Source organism: Oncorhynchus gorbuscha, linkage group LG15 (genome assembly GCF_021184085.1).
Source record: "Oncorhynchus gorbuscha isolate QuinsamMale2020 ecotype Even-year linkage group LG15, OgorEven_v1.0, whole genome shotgun sequence".
NCBI classification, from domain to species: Eukaryota; Metazoa; Chordata; class Actinopteri; order Salmoniformes; family Salmonidae; genus Oncorhynchus; species Oncorhynchus gorbuscha.
In genome coordinates this window covers 77,512,846-77,529,101 of record NC_060187.1, presented here as the reverse complement: position 1 = coordinate 77,529,101, position 16,256 = coordinate 77,512,846, and the positions used below count along the sequence as shown (strand labels likewise).

Genomic DNA, 16,256 nt, shown 5'->3' with positions numbered 1-16,256 from the left:
ACTCAATGACTAACTGTGTCAGTTCAACTATTTTATTACAAACATTCTGCAATTACAAACATCCAGAAGTTGACTAGGAAAAGGTTATCATCTCACCATCATTGTTTTTATCAAGATTAAGTTCAGCTATTCAAAATACTATAGTTGAATTTGTTATACTATCAACCAATCACAATCAAGTTGGTAGTCAAGCAAAAAACTGTTTTTTATTACGCAACAAAAAAGATAATATACGCTAAGAATTTCCCCAAAGAAAATCATAAAATGAATACATCATACATGACACAAAGACATAAAAAATAATATAAATTCAGTTCTCTGTGTCGCCTGCAGAATACAGTCAAATCTGAGGCGAAAATGCACTTGGTGTGTCCCAAAAGGAAAAGTGACCATTCCAACATGCTAGCCTGGTCGGGAGTGGAAATAAATATTGTGTTCTCTCCCTCCCTCCTCAAAGTAGCAACAAAAGGAAACTATGTCAATGAAGTGTTTCCCCAAGGTATTTATTTCATTTAAGCGAGGCACAAAGGCAACATGACGGGCGGGTAGGAGAGCCCGCCCCACAGAAGTAATGTTAGGGTAAACACTTCAGATGTCTAAAGTGTATCTGGAGAAGGAGACGAGATGAAAGTTCTGTTGATTCCTTCCCCTCTTGTATTCTTTACTTGAAAGACCAAATCGCTCTCCACTCCTTTTTTCAATACATATTAAGAAGGCACAGTGCATGAATGTATTGGAGTTTCGATGCCATTTCATCTCCTTCCTTTTCACTCTTTTTTGTCCTTTTCAAGCTGTTGATCTGCTTCTCTTATTTGTTACCAACTCGCCTATTCTTAACCCTGCCCCTCTACCGCTCCTTCTCTCCTCCTCCCTTTATAACAGGACACAGCGTTTCTTGGATTTAGTCTCAGGAGGTTCCAAAGCTGCCAGGATGGCCTCGTCAAACACGTTCTTCAGCCCCCTCTGAAAAAGAGAGGAAAGAGGGAGAGTTTGCATTAACTTTTCATGGTTTATAAATGTATTCTAACCGATTTTGTGAAGTACAGCAATGTTTCAGCCATCATAGGTCCTTATCAGCCCTTTTCCCCTCTAACCATGTAACATTATCCTTGGTTTCTTACCTGCGTGAGGGCGGAGCACTCTACATATTTGACAGCCCGGAGGTCCCGGGCCAGCTTGTCTCCGCTCTCAGGGGACAGGGGCCGCTGTTTGTTCTTGGCCAGCTTCTCCACAGTGTTGCTGTCGTCCCTCAGATCCACCTGGGTGCCCACCAACAGGAAGGGTGTACGAGGACAGTGATGGGAGATCTCTGGAACCCACTACAGGGGTCGAAGGATACACAGAGGTCAGAGTGTGTACAGAATCAGTTCATATGCTCAATTCAAAATATTTTTTACATGTTAGTCATTCAGCAGACACTCTTATCCAGAGCGACTTACAGTTAGTGCATTCATCTTAAGATAGCAAGGTGAGACAACTACATACCCCAGTTGTAGGAAGTACATTTTTCAGCAAAGTGAGTGCTAGTAGTGCATGGTCTTTTTCCCCCTTGAGCTAGCCCCTAGCCATTCTGTTTGCAGATATCAACAGTGATCGATGTAAGCCAGGAATGGGCAACTGGAGGGCCGCGGATCAATTTCTCAAAATGTGTTTAAAAAACAAAACAATTTGGAACTCAGTCGGGGTCTCAACTTACTGTTGAGAGTTACAATAGTATAATACAATTTGCCACTTTTAAATGTGGTTGTGAATCAGGAGTTTCTTGTGTTATCTTAGTCACTGACAGTCACTCAATTAGCCATGTCAGCTAAGATGTTTTAGATTGGTAAGTTAGTCTAGTCATCTAAACTTGTAGTAATCACGGTCGACCGGGAGGCCCCCATTAATTTTGCTAACATTTCTCTCTACACTACGGCAGTGTGTAGAATTTAAGAACCTTTGCTGTAAAACTACACATTTCCCTCCGCCCTATGGCAAAATTTGTAGAATTGCATGAAATGTTCTCAAATTGTAAAATCTTCTCTCCGCCCCATGGCAAAATGTATAGAATTGAAGCAAACTTACTTTAAACTGCAACATTTTCTCTACACTCCATCGCAAAATGTGTAGAATTGCAGGAACTTAACTAAAACTTCAATGTTTTGCAGCCGCCACTGCGGCCCCATCAAAGTTACCCATTCCTGATGTAAGCAATATGAGGATGACTTTACATAGCCTTCCAATGGGCTTTGGGAGATCTTCTGCCATAACAGAAGGTGAAGTGGCTAAGGAAAGGGTTCAGATCCATCATCTAGAAGTTTCTCTATGGGTAATAATACAAGGTAAAAAGTTGAGGTGTGGCGACTCAGAGACCAACACCGACCTTCTCTCGGACATTCTCAAAGGATGAGGGTGAGACGCAGGAGAAACAGACGAGGAAGACGTCAGTCTGTGGGTAGCTGAGAGGTCGCAGCCTATCGTAATCCTCCTGACCTGAGACGACCAACCAGAGGAAGAGAACGCGGTGGCAATGAAACTAATGTGATATTGAACGATTCAACTGGTTGAGTTGCAATTACAAGACATGATATGTTCTCAAGAATGAACCAAGTCAGACTAGGATTTAGTTGTAGCACACAGACTGCTTAAAAGGAAATACAAACAAAATAATAAATTGACAGAGACAGATTACCCGCGGTGTCGAAAAGCCCAAGTGTGTAGGGTTCCCCTCCGATCATCACCGTCACTGCATAATTATCAAACACCTGCACACATGAGACACACAAAAGAATGAGTAAAAGTTCAAGGGATGTTACTCATCTAAAATTATTTGATGAAGCAAATGTAAATCAATAAGCTAAATGTAAAAAAATATATATAAAAAAAAAAGTTCATAAAAAGGTTCAAATGACCCCAACTGGCAGGCTGGTTATGGTGTTAAAGCCCATTCTACCCTCCCACTCAGCTCTCTGGACATCACCCCACTGACCTCCACAGTGTTTAGGGTGTGACTTGTCTGCCCCTACTTACACCCTCCCCTGCCCACTTCTTACCGTAGGCACGTATTCTGAGGGGAACTTGTTGGTTGTGTAGGAGATAAGTAGACAGGTCTTTCCTACAGCTCCGTCCCCCACCACTACACACTTTATTGTCTGCATCTACTCATAGAGAGAGAAAGAAAGACATAACAAAGTAGAGTTACTATCTCATGAAGGACATATTTGAGACCTTGCTTGTGACTCCACAAACTAAAAACAACATAACAGCAGCACCCCGATTAGCAATAACACTGTCTGCCTGGCCTGCAGCCTATTGATGTACCCTCAGGTGATGTTCATGGTGTGTTAGGCTAATGCTCAAAACAAGGGCATCTATTGATCATCAAACCACAAACGACTCTTGACCGCATTGGAAACATGTTGATTGTTACAAATGGATCCTTTATGGGGGGGAAGAACTTCTACTAGTCAACGGAAGGAGGTAGAGACAGACAGGTAAACAGACAGGGGTCCAGACAAATCTAAATATGCCTGGACTACCCCAAAAAACGTGTCTCTGTGACACACTTGGTGTTATGTAATAAAAAGTTATTTCCAGTTACCGCTAGACAACGTTAACTTCCGCATACTTGCATAGCAAAGACATTACAGGGAAAGGGAAGCTGTCATGACTACTTGTTGCGTTTTGCCTGATTTAAGATTCTAATTTCAAATCGTTACTTCTGCTTAATAATTAGATTAACACATTAGTAAAAGCAACTCTGTACTTATCTGCTTTTAGCAAAGCTAGTATTCCACACTTGTGACGCTAGGAATTATCTTGCAAAAAAAAGCGATATTCCACCGGAGGTTAAATAACGTTATATTTAAACTTACTCTGCCGATTGTCCTTAGGGTTAGTCCCTATGCGGGGGAAATTGAGAAAAAAACATCCACTAGAACATAAATTAAAACATACTTTCCAAACGTGGGTCAATTGTAGGCCCACTTTCTCTCTGCTTACTTCATGTCAAGAGTCATGCACGTGTGCCATACATGCACAAAAAAAGCAAGATCTTGTTGGAGATTTTTATTTTGACATGTAAGCAGAGAGGAACTGACCTCGCTGAAGAACTACATGGGTCTACAACAGACCCACGTTTGGAAATGCTGGTTAATTGTACGTTACAATATGTTTGTTTCTTCTCTTAATTCAACCCTGCATAAGGACCATGCCTACAGACAATCGATAGAGTAAATTGTAATTAACTGTATAACTTCTGGCGAACTCGGCGGGTTTTTTTTACAAGCTAATTCCCAGCAACGCTAGTGTGTAAATGCTAGCGTTGCTAAAAGCAGCTAGTCTATACCTAAACATGTGAAAAGGAAATGGCATCTCTTATGAATAAACAATCGACTCTACCGTTATGGCTTAACTAACTTCGGCAGACAGCAGGTGAACTGGACAGCAGGGCACCGGACATAGGCTTCGTTTAGACTGGTTGACTAATTCTGATCTTTAGACCAATCAGATCAGCAATAAAAAATAAAACAATTCTGATGTGATTGGTCAAACGACCAATTAGTGGAGGAAAAATTGGACCTGCTTGTCTAAATGCACCCATAATTCCCAGGAAAAAAATGCAAGGACCGCAAGCATGCCATTGCATAGCTACAGATTGTTACACCAAATAATGTGATTTAACCATAGATATTGGGGATCCGTTACTGGGAGTTAGTTACAGGTTAGGTACTGTTTGGCGTAGCACAGAGAATTTTCGACCAACCTTAATTTGGCAACACATTAAGATGGCGCCGTACACATTCATAACTGAGCATTTTCTGAATTCAAACGCACTACCTGCAACTGGACACAGACATTTTACAATATACATGTTTGACCGAATTGACAACGAAGTTTGTAAAGATTATATCACTAAGGTTGGTCAAATTCTCTGTGCAATGGATACCAACAATATTTGGTTTCACGCATTATCTGGTGTAACAATCTGTAGCTAGCCTTTAAAGCCTCAGTCTAAAAATGAAAGTTAAACCTTACAATTTGTTCTACACTGTATGAAGTGTCAGGCAAAATTGAACAATACTTTCATACCAAACGTTAGCTACCGGCTACTCGGGAGACATTAACGCATATAACTAGCAAGATCATTTGGGGTAAAGTTAGATTGTCATAAAACATTTCCGACAGTTGGTATTTTGTACAGTCCGCATATCATGAAAGATTTCAAAGTTATGACAATGTGGATTGGCTGGCAGGCATTGCCCCTCGGTTAGCCTGTGATTACTAATTTCCTAAAAAGTCGCTTATGGTCGTTAACAATTCAACGTTTCTACGTGAGTAGGCACCTATACATAACGATGGCTTAATCTATACTACAACTGTCTTCACATTTATTCAAATAAAACAAATTCATTATGCCCGTTTTGAGAAAAGTACTCACCGTTTTCTCCGGCAATTAGGCGTTGGTTACATCCGGGTTTGACAAGACCACTTCTGCGCAGCTGCGAGCGAGGATTTTTTTTCTTCGCCCCCCCCCCCCCCCCCGTGTGACAGTACTGCCACCTACCGACAATAAATACAATGAAATCTAATTGTATGTTCGCATACACATATTCAGCAGATGTTATTGCGGGTGTAGAGAAATGCTTGTGTTCCTAGCTCCAACAGTGCAGTAGTATCCAGCAATTCACAACAATACACACAATCTAAAAGTAAAATAATGCAATTATATAAATAGTAGGACGAGCAATGTCAGAGTGACATTGACTAGAATACAGTACAATACAATATATACATATGAAATGAGTAGAACAATATTCTAAATATTAATCAAGTGTAATGTGTTCCATTATTACAGTGGCCAGGGATTCCATGTCTCTAAGGTGCAGGATTGAGTGACCGGGTGGTAGCTGGCATCTAGCCAGTAGTATGTATGACAGTGACTTGTAAACAAAATATCAACAACAAATAAATCAACTTCATAAACGTGACTTAATCCAATGGGTGGAATGGACTGGAGTGAAAACTGAACCCCATGAGGTTAGCAGTACAGTGGAAATGCACACCATCTAAAATCCTTTAAAAAAGTACTATGGATGTCATAAGGTGAACGCACCAATTTGTAAGTCGCTCTGGATAAGAGCGTCTGCTAAATGACTTAAATGTAAATGTAAATGTACTACAGCTGCACCATTGAGAGCATCTCGACTAGCTGCATCACTGCTTGGTATGGCAACAGCACCACCCTCAATCGCATGGCGGTTCAGTACATCACTGGGGCCGAGCTCCTTGCTATACAGGACCTCTATAACAGCCGGTGTGAAAGGAAGGGCCATGAAATTGTTAGACTTGAGCCACCTAAGCTGTAGACCTTTCTCTCTGCTTCCACACGGTAAGAGGTACCAGTGCATCATGTCTGACACCAACAGGCTCCTAAACAGCTTCCATCTCCGAGCCATAAGTCTGCTAAATACAGTTGAAGTCAGAAGTTTACATACACTTAGGATGTAGTCATTTAAACTCGCTTTTCAACCACTCCACAAATTTCTTGTTAACAAACTATAGTTTTGGCAAGTCGGTTAGGACATCTACTTTGTGCATGACACAAGTATTTTTTACAACATTTGTTTACAGACAGATTATTTCACTTATAATTCACTGTATCACAATTCCAGTGGGTCAGAAGTGTACATACATTAAGTTGACTGCGCCTTTAAACAGCTTGGACAATTCCAGAAAATTATGTCATGGCTTTAGAAGATTCTGAAAGGCTAATTGACATCATTTGAGTATATTGGAGGTTTACCTGTGGATGTATTGCAAGGCCTACCTTCAAACTCAGTGTCTCTTTGCTTGACATCATGGGAAAATCAAAAGAAATCAGCCAAGACCTCAGAAAAAAAATTGTAGACCTCCACAAGTCTGGTTCATCCTTGGGAGCAATTTCCAAATGCCTGAATGTACCACGTTCATCTGTACAAACAATAGTACGCAAGTATAAACACCATGGGACCACGTAGCCGTCATACCGCTCTGGTAGGAGACCCGTTCTGTCTCTAAGAGATGAACGTACCTTGTTGCGAAAAGTGCAAATCAACCCCAGAACAACAGCAAAGTACCTTGTGAAGATGCTGGAGGAAACATGTACAAAATTATCTATATCCACAGTGAAACGAGTCCTATATCGACATAACATGAAAGGCCGCTCAGTAAGGAAGAAGCCACTGCTCCAAAACCGCCATAAAAAAGACATACTACGGTTTGCAACTGCACATGTGGACAAAGATCGTACTATTTGGAGAAATGTCCTCTGGTCTGATGAAACAAAAATAGAACTGTTCGGCCATAATGACCATTGTTATGTTTGGAGGAAAAGGAGGAGGCTTGCAAAGCCGAAGAACACCATCCTAACCGTGAAGCATGGGGGTGGCAGCATCATGTGTGGGGGTGCTTTGCTGTAGGAGGGACTGATGCACTTCCCAAAATAGTTGACATCATGAGGAAGGAAATGTATGTGGATATATTGAAGCAACATCTCAAATCAAATGAATTTATAAAGCCCTTCTAACATCAGCTGATATCTCAGTGCTATACAGAAACCCAGCCTAAAAACCCAAACAGCAAGCAATGCAGGTGTAGAAGCCCGGTGACTAGGAAAAACTCCCTGGAAAGGCCTGAACCTAGGAAGAAACTTAGAGAGGACCCAGGCTATGAGGAGTAGCCAGTCCTCTTCTGGCTGTGCCAGGTAGAGATTATAACAGAACATGGCCAAGATGTTCAAATGTTCATAGATGACCAACAGGGTCAAATAATAATAATCACAGTGGTTGTCGAGGGTGCAACAGGTCAGCACCTCAGGAGTAAATGTCAGTTGGCTTTTTGTAGCCAATCACATTCAGAGTATCTCTACTGCTCCTTCTGTCTCTAGAGAGTTGAAAACACCAGGTCTGGGACAGGTAGCACGTCCGGTGAACAGGTCAGGGTTCCATAGCCGCAGGCAGAACAGTTGAAACTGGAGCAGCAGCACGGCCAGGTGGACTGGGGACAGCAAGGAGTCATCAGGCCAGGTAATCCTGAGGCATGGTCCTAGTGCTCAGGTCCTCAGAGAGAGAGTGAAAAAGAAATGAGAGAATTAGAGAGAGCATACTTAAATTCATACAGGACACCGGATAAGACAGGAGAAATACTCCAGATATAACAGACTGACTCTAGCCCCCCGACACAAACTACTGCAGCATAAACTAAGACATCAGTCAGGAAGTTAAAGCTTGGTCGCAAATGGGTCTTCCAAATGGACAATGACCCCAAGCATACTTCCAAGTTGTGGCAAAATGGCTTAAGGACAACAAAGTCAAGGTATTGGTGTGGCCATCACAAAGCCCTGACTTCAATCCTGTAGAATATTTGTGGGCAGAACTGAAAAAGTGTGTGCGAGCAAGGAGGCCTATACACCTGACTCAGTTACACCAGCTCTGTCAGGAGGAATGGGCCAAAATTCACACAACTTATTGTGGGAAGCTTGTGGAAGGATACACGAACCGTTTGACCCAAGTTCAACAATTTAAAGGCAATGCAACCAAATACTAATTACTAATTGAGTGTATGTAAACTTCTGACCCACTGGGAATGTGATGCAAGAAATAAAAGCTGAGATAAATCATTCTCTCTACTATTATTCTGACAAAGTGGTGATCCTAACTGACCTAAAACAGGGAATGTTTACTCGGATTAAATGTCAGGAATTGTGAAAAACTGAGTTTAAATGTATTTGGCTAAACTGTAGCTAACAGAATGGCTGCACGGACTATCTGAGTTGACCCTTGAATTAAAAAAAAATAGTTTTGCACAGTCACAGTATTCTACACACCCAGTGACACTCCAACACACACATACTGTAACACGCACACACATTTATACTGACTTTAGACAGTCTTGATGCCAATTCGCCTTACCCCTATACATACAGTCCATTCTGAAAGTATTCAGACCCCTTCACTTGTCCAGATTTTGTTACGTTACAGTCTTATTATAAAATTGATAAATAAATAAATACATAAATAAATAAAATATGTTCCTCATCAAAGCTGACACTATACCCCATAATGAAAAAGCGAAAATAGTTTTTGATGAAAAATTGAAAAAAACAGAAATACATTATTTACATAAGTATTCAGACACTTTGCTATGAGACTCAAAATTGAGCTCAGGTGCACCCTGTTTCCATTGATCATCTTTGAGATGCTTCTACAAATTGTAGTAAATTCAGTTTATTGGACATTACATTTTTTTAAAGGCACACACCTGTCTATATAAGTTCCCACAGTTGACAGTGCATGTCAGAGCAAAAACCAAGCCATGAGGTCGAAGGAATTGTCCGTAGAGCTTTAAGACAGGATTGTGTCGAGGCTCAGATCTGGGGAAGGGTACCAAACCATTTTGGCAGCATTGAAGATCCCCAAGAAGACGGTGGCCTCCATCATTCTTAAATGGAAGAAGTTTGGAACCACCAAGACTCATCCTAGAGGTGGCTGCCCAGAAAAACAGAGCAATCGGGGATAAGGGCATTGGTCTTGGTGGTGACCGAGAACCCGATGGTCACTCTGACAGAGCTCCACAATTCCTCTGATGAAACCAAGATTGAACTCTTTGGCCTGAATGGCAAGCGCCACGTCTGGAGGAAACCTGGCACCATCCCTACGGTGAAGCATGCTGGTGGCAGCATCATGCTGTGTGGATGTTTGTCAGCTGCAGGGACTGGGAGACTAGTCAGGATAGAGGGAAAGATGAAAGGAGCAAAGTACAGAGATCCTTGATGAAAACCTGCTCCAGAGCACTCAGGACCTCAGACTTTCCAACAGGACAATGATCCTAAGCACACAGCCAAGACAATGCAGGAGTGGCTTCAGGACAAGTCTCTGAATGTCCTTGAGTGTCCCAGCCAGAGCCTGGACTTGAACCTGATCAAACATCTCTGGAGAGACCTGAAAGTACACGATGCAAATAGTCCGGGTAGCCATTTGACGACCTGTTCAGGAGTTTTATGGTTTGGGGGTAATAATCCACCATAATTTGCAAATAAATTCATTAAAATTCCTACAATGTGATTTTCTGGATTTTTTTCTCTCATTTTGTCTGTCATAGTTGAAGTGTACCTATGATGAAAATTACAGGCCTCTCATCTTTTTAAGTGGGAGAACTTGCACAATTGGTGGCTGACTAAATACTTTTTTGCCCCACTGTACATGCATGCAACTACAGTTTAATCCTCAAAAGCAAGGCCTGTAGAGAGCAGTGTTCTCACATTTCTGTCACTTATGGCAATATTTTGATTCCTAAAGTTGTTTCTGAGTCTTGTTTTAAAATATTCTGAATTTACAGTCATATCAAGACTATGCTTTAGAAAAAAAAGATAGTTGATGATGATTTTAAGCTCTACATGTCACCCAGTGACATAATGACACCCTGCCACCAGCTCTTTTACTGACATTCAATAAAATAAATATTAAAAATGTAAATAGATACCAAAGAAGTGACATTGGTTGACAGATATTACACATTAGCAAGGGCATGTTGGGCTTTTTGCATTCTATCCTCATTTGCGACGAGGCTGCGTCATTTCCGGATGTTGCCTCCCCCTTTTTTTTATTGACATTTCGCTTAACTCTAGCTTGCGGGCTACAGGCGTTTTGCAGGGTCATTTGTTTTTTATTCGGTGACATTTAGCACCACGGCTTCTGAACGGATAGGTGCATGGTTTGCACAAAAGCGAGGCGTTTGTAGGTGTCAGGTTGTTGGAAAATTGTAGAGACAACATCTTTCTTCCATTGGATTCCTGACGTTTTGGCTTCCTTTGTCAGCTTGACTTCCGTTTTCATGTGCAATCAACAGTGGAAAAATAGCTAGCTATCTTGCTAGGAAAACCCTAGCCAATGTATTAAGTTGTACTTAGGCATGAGCAATATACGACTTTCTATCGGCAAATAAGTCTGCTTTAAGGGGCTCCTTTCCAACGTTGGTTTGTAAGCTAGTTTTCAGGCTAGGTGGCTAGCAAGGATAGCTAACTTGCTAACAATACTGCTGCACATTTCTCACTATTGTCCGTCGGTACGCTGTTCTAGAAGTGTCGAAATATTTGAATGAGAGGTCGTACATTTACTGTCCTCTTACATTATTTTTTGTACTGAGGCCCGAAGAAACTACGTTTTTAGCTAGCCCCAGCTAGCTTAATTAGCTAAGCAAAACACCATGTTTCGATATTTAAATGACGTGGATGACAACCCTTACATGATGTGAGTATCGTATTGCCTTTTATCCAAGCGAACTGCATGTTTTGCTTTTATACCCATTTGAATGAATCAACCCAGTCGTTGTCGTTTGTTCTGAGATTTAAAGGCCTAATCTCCTGCCACCATGTGTAGGCAGGCAGCCAGAATATATTAGGTAACTACATACACCACATAGTTAACTATATCACGGCTGGGATGGATCATGGTTATGTCTAACTTATTATTTTTTACATGAGAATGTGTTTACCCCTTATATTCTCATTCCATGATGAGTAACCATGGTCAAGAGTACACCTGGAAACAGGTGGATTTCTCACCTGAGTTTTCATAATGTCAGCAATCCCTTACCTTATTCACTGCTGTGTGCTTTTTCATGGTCTGTATCCTCAGTGAGATAAATGATTTATGTTTTGAAGGGATCCATTCGCAGCCCAGAGGCAACAGATGAGGAGTCTGTTTGGGTCGTTTGGCTACGAACCTTTCCCCCTCAGCCCTCAGATTCAGCCTCCCCGTGCACCCCACCTTCAGGTGTGTGTGAGCGAGAGTGTCAATACTCTGAGTATCTCTAGTAAGTGTGTGTGATGTTGGGTTCAATTCCATTTCAAATTTAGGAAGTACACTACAATTCAAATTCAAATTTAGGAAGTACACTACAATTCAAATTATCTTCAATGGGTAAACATTGGAATTTGATTTGGACTTAGGATAACTTTTTGAATTGACTGTAATTAAAATGGAATCGACCCAACCCTGGTAGGTATACACCATAGCTGTTTCCCCTTTGATTATATGTAGTGTAGTCTAATTTTATATTACTTCATGCCACACTGCATTGCTACTGCATATTTGTTGTCTGCTGTTAAATAACCTCCTACTGCTTTTCAGGCTGGAGCCCTGCAGCCGTTTGGAATGATGGGAATGGTGAGTCCTTGTCCCTGCGTGTTAAGATGTTATCTCTGCCTCTTAGAGCCCAGAATGCACCGTTACAATATGTTCAAAACGAATTCTCAATTTCAAAATCGGATAACTGACTCCCTCATGTGTTCCTTCCCCAGGGGGGAGGCTTCATGGACATGTTTGGAATGATGGGAGGAATGATGGAAAACATGGTGAGTATTTTCAGAGATTCCTGGTATTCCCTCACCTGCTTTCCCAGATTCAGATCAGGCATATTCCTGGGCTATAAAACACCCTCAATGGAGATTCTCTGCGTCCAGAAAAAACACATTTTAGAGTTAACGTTTTGTGACCCAGCAACAACTCTGTCTAAAGCAAAGACCCAACATGAGTTCAGTGGTTGAAACTTAAACATAATCCAGCTGGACAAGATGTGTTATCTTCTTTCCCTTTAGGACAGAATGTCTGGTTCGCCAAACTGTCAGACGTTCTCTTCCTCCACAGTCATCTCCTACTCATCCTCAGACATGGGAGCCCCTAAAGTCTACCAGCAGACCAGCGAACTGAGGACTGCACCTGGAGGGGTAAGAGAGCAGGCCAAATTACATTTACTGCTGTGATTGCATGTACATTGTTCAGTAGGGGTTTACAACGCCAATCCTCCAGAGATATTGGCCTCTACTACCAGCTCCCTGCTGAACACTACCTCCTGCCCTCAGATTCGTGAGACGCGGCAATCGATGCGTGACAGCGAGAGTGGCTTGGAGCGCCTGGCCATTGGCCACCACATCTGGGACCGCGGTCACGTGATGGAGCGCTCCCGAAACCGGCACACCGGCGACCGCGAAGAACGGCAGGACTACATAAACCTGGAGGAGAGTAAGTCACGGAGCTACATGTGCTACTCACTGCGGTTCTCCAGAGTCACGTTTCTAACCCCTAAGTAATAATAAATTATTTGCCTTGGGTAAAAAAAGCATATGGATGCTAAATGGCTGTATTTGCAACGGTTTGTTTCCATTGCTAGACTTGCCTGTTTAGAGTTACGTCTGGCCAGGTTTCTGACCCCAACCCCCCTCTCCCCTGTCTCTCAGGTGAGGCTGCTGCCTTCGATGAGGAGTGGAGGAGCACAGCCGGAAGGTACCCTCCCCCAAATGCACGGGGGATAGATTACGGCCGGGACAGGAGGGCAGGTGGGCAACAGCTGGCCCTCGCCGCCCCACCCAGCTCCTCGTCTCCGCCCGCCCCCCGCCATGAGTCTCCCAGACACCTCCCACCCGCAACTCGCCCCCGCTACGACTGGTGAGAGGTAGGAGGAGCATGACCTGTATGTCTGTGTGTGTTTGTAAAAGTGTGTGTACTGTGGACAGCACTGCACTGCACAGTCCCAAATCAATTATTGTACCCTTTGTTGATCTGAAAGTAGTGGATAGGTATCAACCCTGATAAGGGTCTTTGCTTACGCCAATCCTGTTCCAGTCTTTTCAAATCCACTAGGTGAGTCAATAAGGTCCAGGGAACAGATAAGATCACTCTGGGACCTGGGCCTGTCCCAGTTGTTGGCCTGTCTGTGGTCAATGGGTATATCTTGCTGTTTGGGGTTTTAGGCTGGGTTTCTGTACAGCACTTTGTGACATCGCCTGATGTAAAAAGGGCTTTATTAATACATTTTATTGATTGATCTCAATAGTCTACAGTGGTTTATGTTACACCACTCGTCCATCTGCTCTGACATTAAACAAGTGGACAGACAAAACCTCAGTCCCATTAAGAATCCTCCATATTGCTTTTGACATAGCCAATGTTTTCAGATTAGTGTAGGAGAGGAGATAAGAAGCCACTATGACATTTGAGGTTCACATCACCCACTGATGATGTCATGTGTTTTCTCCTGCCAGGGGTCAAGGGTGAAAGGTGAGCAGAAGGATGGAGGAGAGGATACCGAGGGGATCTGCCTGATGCTGTGAACGAAGGGAGGAGAGGGTCACGACTGACCGTGAAGATATTTGATATGATGGGACTGTCTATATATAAACTATACATTTAACACACACACACACACACACACACACACATCAGAACCCAATACACTCAATACCTGCAATTATGGTTCAACCTCTCTGCTGTTACCGTTCACATACACATGTGTGGACACACATGTACACACATGATTACACACACTCAAGTTGTATATAGAGCCACCCTCCAACTTTACATGCGTTAATTGCCCACCTCACTATATAAATATATATACATTGCCACACTACATACTACACATGTGCTGTACAGTCCATATATGTTTGTGTAGACACTAGTGTGTCTGTGAATTGTATACTGTTGACTAATTAAACTAATTAATGAAAACAAACATTAAACATTGTTAGATAATTGCACACTGTGTTGTGGTTTGTCATGGAATAGTGAGTGGATAGGTTATGTTTTTAGAACAGGTTTTGACCTGACAAGGACTGACATAACTAAAGGTGGTACAGGAGCAATGGAGTTTGCTGGTGTTTTTCTGTCTTTATACAGTCTTTGTCTGAAAATCCCATTTCCATGTAGGAAGTAAACTGACATTCCAATACACATTTTTGTTGTTGTAAACCCATGAGAATTGGAATTTCAGTTTACTTCCTGATTTGGCACAATTGAAGTGGTATTGATCCCAACCCTGGTGCATGTGAAAAATGTTACTTGGTTGTATTTTATTTTCGCTGTTGAATCTGTTCAATAATTCAGCATGCTTTTCTATCCCAACGCTTTGTTAATATTATAAATGCCACAGTAAATAGTGTCCTATGGCACAGTCCATCCCTTCATACATACTCCCTCACAAATAAACACATTCACATCCCTACACACTCACTCTCTCGTGTGTGTAAACTCGTGCTCTCACTATCTAGTGTCAGAATAGCTGCAGATGGTCATATGACATCCAGCTGGAACACACCAGAGAAGAAGCCAATCAAAATCCTCCCTGCCCTCTGCCCATTCCTGTGGCACATTCCCTCTGGATATCTCCCCCCTCTCTCTTCCATAATTGTCACCTTCATTGCTGAGGTTCCCTCTGTATTTTATAGCTGCCTTGTGTGATTTATTGTTCGTTCTCTATCTTTCATCTCTCCATGTCTGTATTTTGTTAAGTGCTACCCATCACTAGTTACTGGCCCTCTATTACCCGCCTTCATTCACATACAGTGCCTTGCAAAATTATTCAGACCTTTTGGATTGCTTCACATTTTATTGTTACAAAGTGGAATTAGAATTGATTGATTTAATTGTATTTTTTTTGTCAATTTACTCTGTAATGTCAAAGTGGAAGAAAAATTCAAACATTTTTTTTAAAGATTAATAAAAGTGTGATAACTAAAATATGTCCATTGCATAAGTATTCAGCCTATTTGTTTATGCAAGCCTAAATTAGTTCAGGAGTACAATGTTGCTTAATAAATCACATAAGTTTCATGGACTCACACTGTGAAATAGTAGGGGTTGACATTTTTTTAATGACTAACCCTTCTGTCCACCATGCATAAAATATCTGTAAGGTCCCTCAGTCAAATATTGAATTACAAGCACAGATTTAACTACAGAGACCAGGGATCTTTTTGATAGCCTAAAATAAGGATAGTGATTGGTTGATGGATAATAATAACAAATCAGACATTGAATATCTTCTTAAGCATAGTCAAGTTAATAATTATGCTGTGGATTATGTATTAAACCACCCAGACACATCAAGATCGACATCCTTCTGAACTGAGGTGCAGGACAGGAATCAAACTGCTCTCAGATGTTACCATGAGGCCATTGGTGATTTTAAAGCAGTCACAGGGTTCAATGGATGTGATGGGAGAAAACTGAGCATGGATCAACAACATTGTAGTGACTCCACACCAATGACTTTAAGTGAAAAGAAGAATACAAATATACAGAATAAAAATATTCCAAAACACCCATCTTGTATGCAACAAGGCACTAAAGTAATACACTTTCTGTTTGGGGAAAATCCAACATAACACTTCACTGAGTAACTGCCTACTTATTTTCATGCATGGTGGTGGCTGCATCAAGGTATGGGTATGCTTTACATCT

The 16,256-nt window shown here is 41.8% G+C and overlaps 2 protein-coding genes across 3 annotated transcripts; one reads left to right on the top strand and one right to left on the bottom strand.

Moving 5' to 3' along the window:
- Positions 1-10: 10 nt before the first annotated feature.
- On the bottom strand, positions 11-5,474 carry LOC123998093 (cell division control protein 42 homolog). The gene is made up of 6 exons (XM_046302990.1): positions 5,420-5,474; positions 3,033-3,137; positions 2,672-2,744; positions 2,363-2,472; positions 1,122-1,319; positions 11-963 (listed from the first exon to the last, which is right to left on the bottom strand). The coding sequence occupies exons 2-6, from the start codon at positions 3,135-3,137 to the stop codon at positions 874-876; spliced, it is 576 nt and encodes a 191-aa protein (XP_046158946.1). The 5' UTR covers positions 5,420-5,474; the 3' UTR covers positions 11-873.
- Positions 5,475-10,599: 5,125 nt separating this feature from the next.
- On the top strand, positions 10,600-15,539 carry LOC123998091 (myeloid leukemia factor 2-like). Of its 2 annotated transcripts, XM_046302987.1 has the most exons (8): positions 10,600-11,267; positions 11,681-11,792; positions 12,150-12,185; positions 12,320-12,373; positions 12,617-12,745; positions 12,881-13,040; positions 13,256-13,463; positions 14,060-15,539. In XM_046302987.1, exons 1-8 carry the CDS (start codon positions 11,224-11,226, stop codon positions 14,070-14,072), a joined length of 756 nt encoding a protein of 251 aa, XP_046158943.1. In that variant the 5' UTR covers positions 10,600-11,223; the 3' UTR covers positions 14,073-15,539. The 2 variants fall into 2 exon arrangements, with proteins under 2 accessions (XP_046158943.1, XP_046158944.1); XM_046302988.1 differs by lacking the exon at positions 14,060-15,539 and having other exon boundaries at positions 13,256-13,469.
- The last annotated feature ends 717 nt before the right edge of the window (positions 15,540-16,256 follow it).